This window comes from Colletotrichum aenigma (genome assembly GCF_013390185.1).
Source record: "Colletotrichum aenigma strain Cg56 chromosome Unknown KSG_Cg56_contig02, whole genome shotgun sequence".
NCBI lineage: Eukaryota > Fungi > Ascomycota > Sordariomycetes > Glomerellales > Glomerellaceae > Colletotrichum > Colletotrichum aenigma.
In genome coordinates this window covers 6,673,414-6,691,626 of record NW_023500908.1, presented here as the reverse complement: position 1 = coordinate 6,691,626, position 18,213 = coordinate 6,673,414, and the positions used below count along the sequence as shown (strand labels likewise).

The 18,213-nt window shown below is 54.2% G+C and overlaps 3 protein-coding genes across 3 annotated transcripts; 2 read left to right on the top strand and 1 right to left on the bottom strand.

Annotated features, from left to right (window-relative positions):
• Nucleotides 1-5,819: 5,819 nt before the first annotated feature.
• Nucleotides 5,820-6,362, top strand: CGCA056_v003825 (uncharacterized protein; the record flags this gene model as incomplete). Its single annotated transcript, XM_037319081.1, has 2 exons — nucleotides 5,820-5,892; nucleotides 6,160-6,362. 2 exons carry the CDS (start codon nucleotides 5,820-5,822, stop codon nucleotides 6,360-6,362), a joined length of 276 nt encoding a protein of 91 aa, XP_037182752.1.
• Nucleotides 6,363-10,424: 4,062 nt separating this feature from the next.
• On the top strand, nucleotides 10,425-12,129 carry sorD-3 (FAD-linked oxidoreductase sorD; the record flags this gene model as incomplete). Its single annotated transcript, XM_037319080.1, has 5 exons — nucleotides 10,425-10,753; nucleotides 10,803-10,810; nucleotides 10,870-11,072; nucleotides 11,126-11,251; nucleotides 11,305-12,129. The coding sequence occupies 5 exons, from the start codon at nucleotides 10,425-10,427 to the stop codon at nucleotides 12,127-12,129; spliced, it is 1,491 nt and encodes a 496-aa protein (XP_037182751.1).
• A 1,487-nt stretch (nucleotides 12,130-13,616) lies between these two features.
• CGCA056_v003823 (Uncharacterized protein) lies at nucleotides 13,617-17,039 on the bottom strand (the record flags this gene model as incomplete). Its single annotated transcript, XM_037319079.1, has 1 exon — nucleotides 13,617-17,039. One exon carries the CDS (start codon nucleotides 17,037-17,039, stop codon nucleotides 13,617-13,619), a length of 3,423 nt encoding a protein of 1,140 aa, XP_037182750.1.
• Nucleotides 17,040-18,213: the final 1,174 nt, after the last annotated feature.

Below are 18,213 nucleotides of genomic sequence, written 5' to 3'. Positions count from 1 at the left end.
TGTCTCTTGCCTCTCGCAGTGAGTGAAGCGCCAAGCGTGCTCTTTCCTTCCCTCTCACTTTCCCCTTCCTCCACTGCTCTTTCCTGTCCCTGCGTGCCTGCCCGCACCAGCGCATCCGGCGGCCCTTCCTGCCTTACGTTGACTGTCGTGGGTATCCGTGCAGCGCCTTGCCTTCCCTCGTCGTCCGGCGTCTTCCTGGACGTGTGTGAGGTCGTCCGAACACCACAATTGGCACGGTGTTTCGACACAACAAACTAAGGCGCCGTTACAGTGCGCGCAATCATCAAAACAATGTGAATCGCAACGGCGTTAGCTCCACCTTTTTCTTCTCGCGCTAGCCAGTGATGCTCCGCCATTGGCCCTCGACTGGCATCCCTCGTTCGGCTTCTTTCTCGCTCCTTCCCGTCCTGCCAATCCTGTCCCAAGGCAGCCCACCTCCCCGAACGACGAACGACAACCGCAGGCACAGAGACATCAACTCTTCAACGTCCCTTCCTCTTCCAACCTGCACAACTCCAGTGCTCATCCCGTCCCGTCCATTATTATCCGGCCACACCATCTCCCCCTCCGTCTCCTTCCCCCCCGGTCCCAGGTCTCCCATTCGTCCATCCGTTGACAACCTCACCTCCCTCTAACCTCCATAGGTACCCTTCGCTGTCCCTTCCAGACTTTCCTCATCTGCATCGAACAAGCAAAGAAGCTTCCGTCCTTCTACCGCCCCAGCAGCAAGCAAGCCCCCCGTCCCCCCTCTCCTCGCCCCCCCCCCCTTCACCCTTCCCCTTCCACCCGCTGCCGCTGTCATCTCCTTCCCTTGCCAAAGTTACCTCACGGCCCCGTCAATCAGCATCGCCTCGGGCCCGACTGCCATCAAACCATCTGCTGCCCATCACGCCCTCGACCAATTGCAGCCGCACTGTTGCGAGACACTCTGTCTGACTTTGCTGACCTCACTGCGGCAATGTCCGACATCCTTCCTCATCGGACCGTCCTCCGTCCCTGGACGGCGCCTTACTGGACCTCACCTCCCTAGGTTCTGACATACAGCGTCCAGCACCACCTAATAACACCGGCGGATGGGGGCTCCAGCCCATCGCCCTCGACCCGACGACTCCACGAGCCCAAGATCCTCTTCAACTGCACCCCTCTGACTCTGTCCATCTCCAATCTCCGTTCCAGCATCGTCACATTGTCGCTTCGCGCTTTCGGCTTCTGTCAACCGGATCGTCAAATTGCGGATGTCGGCATAGCGGAGATTTACCTCATCTTGGCATGGGCACGACGACCTATCACTGTGAAGCTTCTAGTCGCAAAAAGCCTCGCATCCTTCTTACGGACCCTTCTCTCCTCAGAAGCCCCGTACCGTCTCCATCATTCGTGGGGAGCTTCCCGTCAGCTCCCTTCGGCTTCGGGCGGGTCGTCCGCGGGACGAGAAAAAGGAAACTCTCCTCTCTACGGTGGGCACGCGAAAATTCAACAACACCAAACATCTGCCCCTTCAAACGGGCGCCGCAAGGCTGTGCAATCTCGAATCACTCCTGGATCCCTCCGCGCCTCCCATCCGCCGAACCCCGGCGCCTCGTCGCTGATGGTTCCCTTGGTCAGCAGGCTTGACAAGGACGCGCCGCACCAAGAGTCGACACGCAGCTCTGGTGCTGCACCGGCCGGCATGTCACTGGCCACCGAGCAAGGCTACGGAACCAACAGGCGCGCAGAGAGGGTGGACAAATGTTTCGCGTCCGCTTGAACACCATCCCTGGCGCCGCTCCTCGCACTTATGACGGCACAACTCTATTCCATACCTTCGCCCCCTGTTTGCCGCCCTCCACAGCAAAACGGGATCGCCTCATCCCCCAGATCTTCACCGGCTCCCGTTTATGCATCCGCTGTCAACTTGCCATCTGCCACCTGCTGTGTACAGTACATACCGCGCCATTTTTCTGAAAATATTTCGAAACGCCCCTGCAGCCGTTGGGCCCATATTTCGTCTACTGCAGGGAGACAACATGCTCCTCGACAAGGCGTCACAGCCTCTGCCGTCAACGCAACGCAGCAATATGATGGCACGATTACAATAATTTGCAAATCCCTCACGGGTATCACCTCGGACCCAATCTGCCTCTTTGGATCAGCGCCGCTTTTGTCTGGTCTCGTGATTTGAAATACACAATGGATACCCTATCCTCCTAGATGGTGACGCTGGTTGAGGGGCTACGAAAGAAGCGAGAGCGAGAAGCTCGGAAGCTCACCAAATCGGTCGACATCAGTCGCGATCCGTCATAACCACCCGCCTCACTTTGTCAGCCGAGCGATGGTCAGTCTTTACCATATTAGTTGCTAAGCAGAACCGCTCGCACGACCGCAAGGGCTCAGTCTTGACACTTGACAATCCGTGGTTGACAAAATGCACGTCACCAGGCCTAGACCCCGTCTAACGCTTCCCGCCCCTCTATAATCGGCTCCGGCCTGAGGTCGTTCCGTTGGGCTATGCCGCGCACGGCATTGACACGGGAATGGGCCCCGACACCCAGTTCATCCCAATGAGGAATGATTGCACATCACCCGAGCACATCGTTTCTCAACTTCAGCAGACGTCAAGACCCAGCCACCTTACGAGAACACCAGTCAGCGCGTTGATCCAACAGCATCCGCTGTCTGACAGCTATCGTGGGCCTGATTCGGGCGGCCAAGCCTGTCCCGCTGATATGACGCGACGGATGGCATGGGCAATTGCTTCCGAATGTTGCTCCTATCAGCCGACATTTTGCAGTGCTCCAGACTCCCGTCCAAGGTCCCGGGCTGTACCACGGCATGACATCAACCGTAATCCATCCTTCATGCACTATCGCATTGTGCAACCGTTTAATTCAGACCCCGCAGATCAACTCGGCATTCCTTTCTTCGAGTTTCCGCGATGTCCTCGACATGTGTCTTTGCTCCACAACGTCCAAAGTCGAGCCGCCGGGCCTGACTGTGAAATCGCCCATCTGCACGCAATACCGGGAGTTGGCAAGCTTCCCGTCACGCCCCCGTCAAAGTCTCTCCTGACCCACCGCTTGTCATTTCAAGCCACCCACAACCCGATGTGGCTGGGCTTTCCACGGGAGGCCCTCGCGAATGGCGTCGGATATTTGACTCGGCCGATAAACCAATACCTGGGCATTGTCTGAAAGCGGGATTGCGCCCCGTCATTAGGGTCCCAACCGGCTTCGGGTGCATCCTGTCAAACTTTGGCCCGCAAAGGCCCAGCATCGAGACGACGGGATATCTACGAACATGGTGTGAGTCACCGACGGTCAATTAGCCAGACCCCGCGTATCGAGAGTCTAGGCTTTTGAGGTTGAATGACCTGCATCATCACAGCGAGCGCCTATCTCGTCACGCATGGTTGAACATCATCCCAGGTGACGCTCAGTGTCGCTTAACCGCCCTGTGTTCTCACATGCTCATGTCGGACGCTCAGTCGGCCGCCTTCTGAGCCCAGCCGCGACGTCGTGATGTCAATTGACCACGGAGAGGCGGCAACGGAGGAATTGCCGAATCAGATGCTCGAGAGATTTGATAATCTCCCGCGGCCATTCCATCCAGGCGGTGCCATTGTACCGCGAGAAACGCGACGGCTGCATGTGCTTCTGATGCTTTGCCCGCGCTCGCCCACAGCAGCCAACCAGCTGGTCGCAACGTGTTATGCAACAGAACGATCGGCGCCTCCGGCGGACGGTGTACCTAACCATGGCTCGAAGCAGTTGCGATCAGATACTTCTGCGCTTCCGCCTGCCAGGCAAGTCGCACGATGCAAGGAAGACTCCGTGCTATGTGGGACACTGAGGCAGTGCTCAGACGATATTACTCGCAAACAGAATCTCTGTGCGACATTTGCCGGCCGCGAGACGAACAAAGACGTTGACTGACATCTGGCGTTGTCAGACATCTGCAAAGTTAAGGTCCCAACCTTAATCGAACGACTTTACGTTCCTCGTCTCATCCACTGGCATTCACGCCGCAGCAGACGAAGCCGGTATTGCTTGTTGCCGCATCGCCCGTTCGTGGCGGGTCGCTGTCGCACGAAGCTAGGCGTCCCTGGCAAACTCAATCTCGTTTCGACAAGCAGCGCCTAGGCGATTCGACGCTGACACTGGGGATCCATTTCACGAATCGCAAAGTTCCGCTGAAGAAGGGCCAATTGCACAGCATCTTCAGGGACTCTGCCAGGTCCCACCACCACCCCGGTGCCTGTCAGTCTGGCAATGGTGCACCCCCAATGTCACGTCAGTCGCCAAAGTATCCCTGCAGAGCCAAACTGTTGCCCGCGTCGGTCCAACGTTTCCGACAAATCTTCCGAGCAACGAGAGGCGACAGATGGACTGGTCAGGGATGATTCTTTGGCGCTGGTTGTCGTTTGTGACATTTCGAGCTCTTGTGTGCTGCTACGTTGCCGGCGAGATAACGAAATAAACGATGGGCCTGTGCGACAATGGCGCGCTGGACTCGTCTGCGACTTGAACGACTTGTGTGTATCGAGCCAGTGACCAAGATCAAGGGTGGTTGGGCAGACTGCCAGCCGGTTCACGACTTGGGGTTCTCGCCAAAAGTTCGAATCTCCGAACCCCAGGCAAGGTGTCGTTCGAGACTCCAGAGCAACCCATGTCACCTACGTTTTATTGACTGCCCCATGTTTCATGCGCCGCTGCGACTGCTGCCCTGTTCTGGCTATTTTGGGCTGGCAGCGTAGGTCAGCCCGATGCCTCTGCACGATTTTCCGCGAGAACAGTTATCCAACTCCAATGGATTTCATCGAGAAGCCAACGGCGTTCACAAGGCTTCACCTTTCACGATGTCTGACGGATGAAAGTCGCCAGCAGTGTGCAGATGAGAGTCGCGTACGGTGCCGAGAACTTCGCACATCAACCTGCCACCCGTGATCAGGATTGCCGCAATGCGAATGCTGCGTGTCGAATCATTCTTCGCTCGTGGCTCGTCACACGGTGTTGCGACGATGAGCATTCAGTCAATCCTGCAAAAAGAGTTCGCAACCGAGCAGAAGATCTTGCCCAATATTCTGTCGAGAGACTATCCTGATATCGGTTGGAGCTCTCTGGGGGCGATCAACGACAAGCCAGTGCCAAAATAGCGACAAGAGCTCGGCCCTCCGCTAAACGGCTCACCAGTGATCAGCACCAGCACGGTATCGCAGATGGCCATAACGCCTGTTGGTCAACATCTCCGAACATGCCACTTCGGAACCAAACGAGGCGCTGGACGATCGGCTTGAGCCTTTAGCTCCAGCACGGCCATCTCTGTCTAGCCATGTCATCCAGCCCGCATCTTTCAACGGCGGTGCCATTTTGCTGGTGCAGACGTTGTTTGGCTGGCTGCATCATGCTCCTTGACAGCATGTTGTCTGCGGCCGCCACTGCGACCTCCAGGGTGTGGCCCTCTGCGGCAGGCAGCAAATGCTTTCAGACGGTACAATCCGATGCCTCGTCTACCATATCGACGTCCCACCGGCCTTGGGCACATATGCTCCCGTTGTTCTTGCATTCCTGTCAAACGCAGTGCCACCATGGTTGACGCCCCACAAGGGGGCTGGCCCATCCTCGCTTCTCGCCTGAATCCTGATTTGGACTCGGAACACCGGGCGGGACGCGGCTCGCAAATTGCAGCCGGTCGCCTTGTGCCCTGCCTAGGCAATCTTGCCATTGTCCACTTCCAAGGCCACCTTGGGGGACCTCGACAACGGGCGCTCGACGACATGGCAAATATTGATATTTTCCCCACGGCTTTCCTTGGTTTTAGGTTATTTTCCAAGCCATAATTACCTGATGAAGCCCAAGACCAAGCTCTTCCCATGTCAACCGCATCCCTCACGGCGCAGACATCTCGTGTATGACTCTCGTAAGTCTTCACTCACCGTTTCCCCACCTTCCACACCATCTTTCCATCACCAACCTCGCGTCCCTCGCTGCCCTCCCTCGCTTCTGCAGGTTGAGGCCCTTTAGCGAAGCACTTTTCTCTGGTCGGACAATTTGTACTGCAACTCTAAGTGCGTCCGATCGCCCTGCCGGCTTCTCCTCATTTCGACGGGTTGGGCCCGGAGATTTAATTGTTTCGTTTGAAGCGACGGATGGAACCGATTCTGGCCCTTCGTGACAAACGAACCAAATTCCATCCGTACCCGCGGCCACCTTCGGCTTGCCAGCCCAGGATTTCCGGCCACTCCCCTCGCCAGTTCACAGAGACCGCCACCAAAGACGGTTCGGCAAGCCGCCGTTACATCGCCCTCTGAACCGGTGTACGATGCGACGCTGAGGTACCAACAATCTCAGTCGAGAGCAGCTAGCGGTGGGCGGTCTGCAAGCGAGTGATGAGGAGCGCAGCAGCTTCGGATCCGGGTGGAGTTGGGCGCTCGACTGTTCAGGCATGAAGCCGGTTTGTTGGCGATCGTGTGATTTACAGAGTTTGCGGACATGATGCGGCCTCGTACGTGCGATGCGGTGGACCAGACTATCTAGATTGGAATGCGACTCCCGTGCATTTGCACTAGACAAAACGGCGATCGCGCCGTCGAGTGTACGGGAGACGACGATCGGAGGTTCCAACGGCCGTTGATGCGCAGCAAGTGGTTTGATCGGGGCACCCAATGGACGGAACGTAGGCCCATCACGCCGGACTTGTCGAGGTTCACCATCATCAGTGGCAAAAGACGCCATCATATCGGGATGTCACCGGGCTGACGCATGCACAAATATGTCACGGAAGGACCAACGGTTCCCCGTTGATGTTCCCTTCAGGCCGGGCGACGGGGGATCGATCGCACTTCCACTCGACCGCTCAGACATGCGGGGAACTCGACTGCCGGTGTCACTGTGCACTGATGGATGCACAAACGAAAAGGTTCAGAATACGACCAGTTGTGCTTTCTTTTTATGTGATTACGAGTCCCCGGAGAGTGTCTCTTTAGCCTTGGGCAGATGAGACTCTTTGCTCCGCCACAGGTGGCATCCAATATTTGCTAGGCTGAAATTGAACCATGGGCCCAAGAATAGTTCAGACGGACTTTTCTGCCATCCAGGATCACGTAACATAATTCTTCGAATATATTGCTGCCAAATGTTATTAGATTACGGTAGGGATGCCGTCAATCGTCGCGTACCGGAAAACCGTCACCGACGACAAAGGGGGGCGAGGGGGGAGGGGGGTGATGCCTAGCGAGACAAATGCCGCGGACGGGTGCGTCTTCTGGCACCGGCATAGTTCAACCATTAGAGAAGCAAGTCTGGATGCTCTGAAACCTGTAGAAGCTTGTTGCCAGAGTCGTGCGGTGCATTTTCTGTGCTGGCCTTCGGGGGCTTTTTCTTCTCGCTCTGGTGCGGTGGTTTTGGCTTTCCTTGGTTCAGAGTATTTCGGTACCGGAGGGATGCGCGAGTCTACGGCCGCTTGGTTTATGCTAACCGTCCGCCGGCGCCGTTTGGCCCAGCGGGAGGTGTTTCTGGTTGCGCTAGAGAACGGTCATTTGTGAGATCTACAGTAGACTTTGGGGGAGCGAAGTAGGATAAAGGGGATAGGAGCGGTATTTGTATGGGCGAATCTGCTCCAGGTTTTGCAATACGTAGTCTACAGAACTTACTATCATTATTGTTCGACTCTTTGAATCGAAATGCGGTTTTGGCTGAGTCTTTTTAACGGCTTTGAAACGAACAGAAACGAAGGAAAACGCGGGAATTGGCGTGACGAGTGTCGATGCGCGTCTTCCGCTGAGGCACATGTAACTGGCTAACTGGACAAACTAGCATCTCTCGCGGTAGTTTCGTCTTCGAGCATCACCTCTTCGATAGCCCACCCGTCCCTGATCTCCTCTGCCATCTCGTCCAGCGTCCATCGTCGTTACCGATCGTTCCATCCGAGACTTGGAGGCCATCGTCCATCGTCCATCCCACCCGAACAAACCCCCTCATCTCGTGCCACTCTACAGACAGACGAAGAAACTAGTACACGAGTCCCACGAAACGATCCTCCGATGCTCGAATACCGAAAACGACCCGAAGATATACATGGTCAAGGATAGCCTCGAATGGATAGAAGGCAAGTGGGGGAGGGGATGGGGGATGGGAGGGAGGTAGCCGAGGCTATCGAGCGTGCGGCCTTGGAGGGAGCGGTCTGAGCGGTTGTCAGAGTCTTCGAGACCGGAATAATCCGCGAGGGTAGGTTACCTTACGACGGCAGTTGCGATGTCGGGGGTCTTCGGTATGCTTTGGGCTTAGCAACAAGGAGCCTGGAGATTCAGTCTCTTGGTGGAAGCGGTGCTAAGACATTCGTGGGGGCAGACTACCCTCTACAACCCTCTTACCAACTGCTCCATCGTGAAAAGAAACACTGGATATGGGAGTGGTTTCAAGGATCGTCAAGATGGGGTGTTTGTTTTGTTTCACGGCGTTTGACGGTGCGCAGGACTCGTAAGGGAAGGTGGGTCTATTTGCGTTACGCGTGGAGTAACTGTCTCTACGAAGTTGTCATGGCGTGTCGAATCGTCTTTTGATGGCCTGTCGAACATCCAAACACGTTTTGGGTATGTTGTCAGATGGTCATGATGATTGAAGCTTTTCGCGATCAGAGGCTGGGAGTTCCCAAAATGCCTCGTTGGGTGTTTTCTTGACATTCGCGTTGCGTTTTGTCGAGAGAGCAAGTGCTTTTTTCACAGATTCTGCAACTCGTCTCGGAGTGCGAAAGGCTTTGAATCGTTGCGTGGACGATTGTCAGTCGTCTTCCGCCGTTACCGTCTATCTTTAACGTTCGTTGTTATCGTCTGATGTTGTCGTCCCTCGTCGTTGCGGCCTCTATCTTTATTTCTACGACCTATTGTCTTCCTGGATTGAAGCATCGACGAACACAGAAGATATAGCCATGCATACACAGGAGGATTAAATTGGTCTCCTGAGTTTTCCAATGTCGATTTCCCGAGGCTGGACACATATTTGATCAAGCCCGTTAGCCACAAAATGTTACTACTGTAACAGGGTTGAAGTTGGTCATAGGCAAGTGATCAGTACAAGTGCTTGGCTCTTTGGCATACATGTTACTGGATCAAGCGATACTAGTGACGAAGAGAGCCCGGAGGTGACTTGTTGTTATGGTGATAGCTGTGGGTTAGGCAGGACGAGAATCGGCTTGGATTCACACGCTCCATCAAGTGGTGTGGAAGCGCGCTTGCAGAAGCATACAGGCTTCCAATGGATGTCAAATCGTATCAAACAGGACATCTACTTACCACGAGGGGAATATCCATCTGCATCTTTCAAGGAGCGAAATGCAGTTGTCTCATGAACTGTGTAACACATTTGCGCGAGATCATAAAGTTACCACTTCACGTCCTTTTCGAGTCCACTGGGGTTGTCACTACTCTGGTCAAGCAAGTTCAAAAGATCATTTACCTTCATACATGTCCAGAATTAGTCATCTTTACGGTGACTAGCACTCTGTCGACTTTGACCTTACTTCTCCATCCCATTTTGAAGCTCGTCGTCGTTGTCATTCCACAGCCGGCAGTGAAGCCGAGTGCCGGTGGGTCGAGATGACTCCGTGACGGGCTACAGCAATGGATTCTGCATGTGACGCCCCAGAAAGGTTGAATCTTCGGCTGGGAATTTGCAATCAGTAGAAATCACAACCGTCTGACCACCGTTATTCCTAACGACGTCACGATCACCGCATGGTACCGAGTCACGGGTCAACAGCCGCATGCAACCTTAGCACGTGCTGACGATCCATAACTCCTGCCATGAGGGGAACGCGCCTTCAATCACACAGCGAGTGATCTTTAGGATTCAAAGCTCAAAAGAAATGCAAAATTGCGGGATGATTGTCGGAGAAACGTCTTGCCGTTGCGCAAATGACGCAACAATGGCCATAGAAGCCGCCCTGAATGTAGTCGACGAAGTCTGAGACATGTCTCTTCTTGAGCAACTGAAACATGACCAATCTCATCCAATGTGATTATCTGACACTGGCGATATGTAGGTAGCCTAGTCAACTTTGGGACTACATCGGACACGTTGGCATAACCAAATCAGGATGCTGTATGAGTTTCTCGCAAGTCTTATCCGAGTGATCGTCGTGGAAGTGAGGGGTCGTCAGACATCGTGGAACCGCCAGACCGGATTCCGGCATTTTCGTCGAGGGGTAAACTTTCGCGATTGCTGTCTCATCCCGAACCCGGCTACACCGTCGGAAGTCAGACAGACTTGGCCGTTCCGGGCCAAGGCCGATCGCCGATGCGGGCCGCCGCATACCCGTACGACGACCGGCAGGAGGGACGGCAAGCTGAATCTTCGTCAGTATAAGAGCTCGACATCGCTTGTCCGAGGGATTATGGATCCAGTCAACTGCACTCTGTTATTAGACTCCTTCCTTGAACCTTCCTACAACTCAACATGGCTTCCACAGAACAGAAGACGTGGCGTGCTGCCCTGACCTTCGCTGGCGGAGCTGTCATTGCCCAGTACCTTTTCGGTTCTGGTCCTATCGTTGTACCAGCTCCCTCAAGTCTTGAGGCGTGCCTCAATGATGTGTGCGCCGGCCGAGACGACTGCGTTCGATTCGGTAACACGGCCGAATGGGCTCAGCCGTTCAATCTCGGCCAGAGCTCCGTCCCGGCTGCTATCATCAGGCCCAAAGACGCCCAGGAGATTGCGGGCGTCGTCAAGTGTGCCCTCAAGCACGACACCAAGGTCCAGGCTAAGGCTGGCGGACACGGATTTGGGTGAGTACTAAGCTACCCTTACTTACTGACATTTACTAACCTTTGACAGAAACCATGGTGAGCCTAAAGCAAACCTTTCGCCAAAGGTACGAGATGTGCTGACGGTAATCTCCTAGGTCTTGGCGGTGAGGATGGTGCCATCTCAGTTGACATGCACCATTTCCAATACACTTCCGTCGACATGATGACTCCTTCTCGGAACGTTCGAGTTGGCGGTGGTACGAGGCTGAGCCAGATTGACGAGCACCTCCGTGCTCATCAGCGAGTCATCCCCCATGGCCTTTGCGGGGGCATCGGGATTGGTGGTCACGCCACCGTCGTAAGTCTCTTCATTTGCATTTTGTGGTGTGCTGGTGTTCTAACATTGTGAAGGGAGGCATCGGGCCCATGTCTCGTATGTGGGGAACCACATTGGACCATGTAGAGGAAGTTGAGGTTGTCACTGCCAACGGCACAATCGCAAGGGCTAGCAACCATCAGAACGCCGACGTTTTCTTCGTAAGATCTCCCTCGCGGAAATTCCGAGACCATGATGCTGACCCCTCCTTCAGGCTTTGCGAGGTGCGGGCGCTGGCTTTGGCATCGTCACCGAGTTCGTGATGAAGACGCACCCCGCCCCAGAGGAGGTCTTCTTCTACACCAACGACTTAAAGTTCACCAACCGGGATGACAAGGTTGAAGCATTCCATAGCTGGCAATCACTGGTTGCCGACCCAACCCTGGACAACCGACTCGGCACCGACTTTACCTTGACCCCTTCAGGCGTACGCATCTCGGCTACGTGGTACGGTTCATGGGAGGAGCTTCATCAGTCCAACATTATGGGCAGACTCCCGGCTGGCGGTGCTGCTTCCCTCAGCCAGGAGACTTGGGACAGCTCCATTGCGAAGAACGCAGCTGAGGAGTCACGTCACTTGTCTGCTAGCCCTGGCAAGTTCTTCTCCAAGGGCCTCGGCTTCACTCCGGACGACATACTATCTCGGCCTGCAATCGCCGAACTCTTTGAATTGTTAGAGGCTCAAGCAGAGGACAACTCCTGGTCCATTCGGTTCCAGGCTGTGGGCGGTGCCATCTCAGAGGTCCCCACAGGCGCAACGGCTTTCGCCCACCGCGACAAGTTCATGTTCTACCAATCTTACGCCGCTGGAGAATGCAAGACCACCAAGGACTTCCTCGAAAACTTCCACCGGAAGATACTCAACACCGTCTCGACGGAGTCTACTGGAACTTACCCTGGATTTGTCGACACCTCACTAATTGATGCGCAAGAGTCGTATTGGCAGGGTAATGTCTTGGCGTTGGAGCAGATCAAGACAGCTTGGGATCCGAAGGATGTTTTCCACAACCCGCAGAGTATCCGCCCGATAACTGCTTAAGCAGACTGTGTCCGGATGGTCACTGTACCGGGCTGTCAGATATAGTCTACGTAGTCTCAAATCACCCAATATGTGATGTCAACTGATGTCCCTTTCGTATTTATGCTCTATCGAAGGTGTCTCAAACTCTCCCCGAGCGAAAGATAACTGCCAACTCCTACCCTGTCGTCCTCTCATGAGAAATTTGCTGTCGAGCCATCACTTTCAGACGGGAATCCAATTACGCGCAAGGATCTGGCTGAAACTATCGCGGAATAGTGTTTTTAGTTTCGTAATGAATGTCCAAACTAGCTCTGTTTCTAGGCAACTTGATGGCAAGACCGGCAGATATCTATACTTGCCGTCGTTGAATACCAGCCCTTCAATTTGAGATGATTCGAGATTCCCACGCTTCATTCGATCGCGTTCGTAGTCGGTAAAGGCTTTGTTTCCTGGGAAGAAAAAGTACAACGTGGCTCCGTGATTCACCCAATTCATAATAGAAGCCACAAAGTATCTAACCTGTTGATACTGCTGGCTGCGATTTGATGGTGAGTGCCCCCATTGCACCAGCCATAAGTAGTCGTCCAGCTCGATCTCAAGACCGATATGCTTGGGGAAACGGGGAGGTGCTCCAAAATGCCCCTTATCGGATTCCGGTTTTGCCAGGCATTCTGACACAATGTGTCCTGTTCTACCCCAACCGATACGGAGGATGATTATGTCCGAAGAGTCACAGTAGAATAGCTCTTGTACTTTTCCGTCAAGTTTGGAGGTGATGATTCTCGGCGTGTTCTGTGCGTAGCGTCGAGATCGTTCAACTGCAGCTCGTGACTCTTTGCAAGATGTTAGAAGACCGCGTGTGAGCATGTAGGTTGAGAGATTCTGGTCGCTTTTGGTGCTACAGAGCTCGACCGCCGGCTGCGCATTCTCGTTTGGCAGTCCCTTATGACTTGATTCTTGTAAAGAGAAGTAATGCACACCGTGTTCCAAGGGACGGAGAGCAGTGTCCCAGATCATGTCCCGGAGCTCTCTGGGAAGCTTGGAGAACAGTGGAAACGTAGCAATATTCATGATGGTGTCGCGGAAGCTCAATGGAAGTCAAGTGAGATTGCCAGCGACCGAATTTGTGGCGTGGTGTTGTTGGTAGGACTGAAAGAATTCGAACGAGGATTACGTGTCCTCGTCCCTGTCGTTGTCGTTTGCAGGGTTACGTGCAGGTTTGATAAAGGTGTTTAGGAATCAGACGTTCAAAAGAATCGAGATGTTCTCGCAACGAGCAGCAAAACTTCGTACTTATTTATGTAGGTAGCGAGAGGTTAGGCAACAGTCTCAACAAGGTGCCCAAATTCCGCTGGGTCAAAAGACATGCGAGTTCGCAGGAGATACAAACACATTGGAATACAAAAGTGCTGATGATTTGAGTCGGCAGCGGGCGTCTCATGAGAATGATTCAATTAGGTATCAAGGAATATCAAGCTAAGCGCTCGTGACAGTCTACTTCTTCATTAATGCCTCTTCGCCTTTCCCGTCACATCGTCTTCCTCACTGCTACTCAAGGTCGCCTCACTGCCGTTAACCCTGAAGCTGAAGTCCACCACACCGACCAGACTGCTGACCGCACGAACCAGTCCCTCCAGGTCGTCGCACACAAGCGAGCTGCATACCTGCAGCACCGCAAACTCTGTGTACCCATGCTGCTCCACATTCTTGACGTCAAGAATGCTTCCGCTGCCTGGCGGGCTTATCGTCTCCGCGAGCTCGGCCATGCCTGCCAGTGTTGAATTATCACTCGTGACGCTAGGCTTGCGAGTCGTCGAACGGACTTCCTCGCCTGTGTGCGTGTGGACAGTGACCAGCCTGTGCTCCAACTCGCTTCCCCTTCTCTGGATGCCTGGCTGCGGCTCAGGCTCAGGAGCGCGGAGATGGAGAAGCTTGCGAGTGAGTTCATTGGGTCGTGGGAGTTGCATGAATGGAGGCAGAGACTGGCCCGAGAGCAAAGAATTCGAGAGCAGGGTGAGCGTGGAGAGGATTGTGTGCTGTGTTGGCTCAATACCGGCGAGGACTTGGTTCAAGGCACGGAGCCACTGGCGATCGCTCGCTGATGAGGCGGTAGATGGTCTATCGCGAGGTTTCCAGGTAATTGTGTACGCGATCAGTGTCAGATAGCGCATGATGCTCGTAGAACGTCTGATGATGTCTTCGTAGGTCGCCCTGGGGAACTTGCCACCAATATCAGGCTCCCACTTTTGCCACTGCGCGTGGCTGTCCAGGCTAGGGAGCAGCAGCAACAGCTTGCCCAAGATGCGACGTCTCTCCTTCTCCATCTTCTGAGCGGGCGTTCCCGGCATCTTGATGTCTCCGTGGGTGTCGTTCATGGTGGCCTTGATGGTCTCTGTGATGACACTGAAGTAGTTGGCGAGTAGGTAGAGCGAAGCGCTGAGGTCCATGCGAAGCCATCTGCGATCCGTAATCGGAGAGGGGAAGACGGTCCAGATGAATGCGATCGCACATCCTGCAGCGACACAGGCAAGACGGTAAGGGGCCAGGAGGTAGGTCGGGTAGTACGGCTGTCCGGTGGCTGCAGCGGCGACCTCGCCAATCTTCTGAACTTGAAGCTCGTAGCCGATAATGAGGACTTGGGTGATGATCATGATGAGCCATACGGGCATGAACCTGGGGTACTTGAGGACGAAGTATTGTTCGATGAATGTGAACAACCAGAGGAAGACAATGACTCCGGCGGTTCTCTCCACGACGATGTACCAGATGATGTACGAGAAGATCATGGCGACGAGTGTTCCACCAACACGGCACACGAAGCCGAAGATGGACTGGCCTGCAGTGATCGTCATTCCGATGGCAATCATAATCATCGCCCAGACGAGACGCTGCTCGTTGAAGAAGGTCTGGGTATCCTTGAGGAAAGCCAGAATGCCGACAGTCATCGTCGCCACTGCCACACGGAAGCCAAACATTGATTCTCCAGAACCGACGAATGCCGAGATCTTTCGAAGCCTGTTGCCGAAATGTTGCCATGCGCCGTGCGCGGGGAGATGCTCGGGGTCTTTCTTCTTGTTGTACCCATCACCGGCGTAGACCACATTCGCCCCCATGTCCGCCATGTCCGGGTTCTGCTCTGGCGTTCCGTCCTGGGTGCTGCATGCTCCCCTCAACCACTTCATGATGCGCCTCTGCGAGGGGATGATCAAGCGCTTCTTGCCCATGGTTCCGTCGGCCACCTTAGAGTCAGCAAACATGACCAAGTCCTGAACCGCCTCACCAAGCGCAAGCATGAGCTTCTCCATGTAAAGCATGACATAGAGCTGTGTCTGGTCGCGCTCCTTCATCCTCGTCTCCAATCGCTTGAGGTGCAGTTCCTGTCGCTCCAGCTCAGTAGCCTCGCGTCTCTCTTTCAACCAAGCCTTAAGCATCTCTCCCTTCTTGTCGTTAAAGTCCTGGACCTTGTCCGCGAGAACCTGTGCAAACCCAGACTCGCCTGGCTTGGGCAAGGCCTTCGCCCCAGCCTCCATTTCGACATCGGCGGTCTTTGACTTCTTGGGTTTCGGGGTAAGTTCGAGCACGATACCCACGTGCTCCAGTCCTTGGTCCATAGCCTCGGTGAGGATTTCGAATGGCTCGTAGAGTTGCAGCATAATGTCGTTCCACACCTTTTGCTCCAAGGACTTTTCAATATCCGTGTCGCCACCCTCGTCGCTCGTACCCCATCCATGCTTCTCAGCCGCCCGCCTGAAAATGTCAACAATCGTGCTGATTCCATTCAGTGGGATCATAATGCTCCGCAGGCGGTTGAAGATCTCGCTCATGTCCTTGGCATCCAACTTCCCGTACGCGATATCTCTCTTGGCAAAGACCATGTCTCCATGCATCTTTCCGAACAGAGCCGAGATAGCTAAAGCAGTACCCTTCAACTCTCCCGCAGCCCTGGCCTCCTTCGTCATCTCGGGCCCCTTCGGCTTCTTCCTGAAAGCGCTGCTTGCTCTTGTCGGCTCGCGTTCCAACATGTCATCGCTGGACAGAACCTGCAGGTAGTTCAATTGCAGTCTGATCGACTTTCTGACCAACCCGATCGCGCCCTTGAATTCAGCACTGACAACCTTTCGGCTGGACACTGGGAAGATGAAGAGGGCGACACCGGTAGCAATTCCCATAGCAGAGAGCATAGCCACCAGAAGTCGTCTCACGAATGACTCTGCGGACGCGTTTGTCACCATGAGCGGCCCGAAGGTGCACGCGACGTTCATGAAGATGGAGTAAATCATGACGGGGAGATTCATAGCCGGATACTTTGCACGCAGCGTGTTCGAGATCCAGATGTTAAAAAACAGCCAAATGCCACAAACAGCCGATTGGCTGGAGTTGTAGATGGGCAAGCCGGTGGCCAGCTCTTCCGCTGTTGCGGTGTTGTGTCGCGCTCGGACACCAGTCCACAGGGCCAGCATTGAGATCGCGGCACCGATGCAGATTCCCGACACATTGAGGACCAGATTCTGTAGATACTTGCCTCTCGGAAGAATAGCGAGAGCGAGGACTGAGATAATGGGCACGAGGTAGCCCAGGGTGGTGAAGTATTGCGCAACTGGTGTCGATTGGTAGATGCTGATACCAATGATCGGTGGTAATGAGCCCTTAAACATCATCATGACTGTTGGCACATCGAGACCGAGTCTGGTCATCAGATTGGGCTTCGGAGGCGGCTTCCTTGCTGCACTGGCGCTCGTCGCGTTAGTCGGCGCCCGCGTCGGAGCCGCAGGACCAGGCTCCGGCGAGGGGGTTTCCCGGTCGGCATCGGGCTGCTGTTCATCGGTACTCATATTTTCGGGACCATCGGTCGCGACAGATTGGGATGAACTCGAGTTCACCTCTTCTCCGACGGATCGGAGAGTCGAGCGTCGTCGCATGCCGGGCATCTTGATGAGATGAGGTTAAGTTTTTCAGGCCCGAGGCCCGGTGTTGTTTTGTCTTACCTGATGATGTAATTAGCGGAGATCGCCGCCCTTCAACTGGCAAGACATTGCCGACAGAGTTTGCGCTAGCGCGACGTTTTGTGGACTTTTTACTCGTTTTCGTTAAGACCGGATGGAGATTATTAGGAACTAAAATAGCTGGCGAGTCAATCAACCACCGACTTGGCCGATTCATGCCCTGAGGGCACGGGCCTTCATCTCATCTCGTTGAAGGGATGAGGCAGATGAGATGGCCGCCGGAATGGTCGCATAGGGAGCCGTTCGGAAGATTTGGCAACTTGAGTTGGGGATATCGACGTTGGAATCAACCTTAGATGGACTTCAAATGCCTGAAAGATCATCATCAAAGTCGATGTTAACTCACAGGCCTCTTCATCCAAGTGAGCAGACCATCGGACGCGGCAGAACTTGACATAGCACGGTGCCTGCGAGCTATCGAATCAGGGAATGACTGCAACAAGCCAACAGCAACTTCTTTCAGCAGCGAACTTGACTACGTTGATTCCCTTTCAGCTTTAGTCGACAGATTTGACATGAACAGGAAACAAAATGAAAAGATGTTGCCGTCAATATCGAGGCAATGTAGTATCGGCCCATGGAGGATTCTAGCTCGGTCCAACGTGTTATTTGCATGCAAGATCCCTGTAGGTCAGCCCTAAACCGGCCGCCTATTCCCCGCCACGTCAGTGTGCTGAACCGTCTCTTTTGCCTGGCAAACTAATGCCGCGTGGCCGTGGAAGCCGTGGAGTTTTGTCCTCGCAGACTGTGATGTTTCTTTTGGCGATTTCCTGTCGATTATTCATAATTCTCTGATCCTCAGCATGTACGCCTCAGCTGTCCTTCAAACGAACAAATGCTGGTTTTGTTGCTCTAGGTTCCACATGACACTGAGCTCTTCTCAATCTGAACCCACACATCCGCGCTCAACTGTCTATGAATGAGGAGCAGGGGTCAGTGATCAACCCCGCAGGTTCCGGACGAAACAGTCCGTTGTCTCCCTCCACTGTTTAAGTTAGTTGTATTCTTCCGCTGTCTTTTCTCGCATTCGATTTAGGTCAACATCACATTCCATCTCAAAGTTGGTCTCAAATTTGAATATAAAGCGCAGATCGAAGTC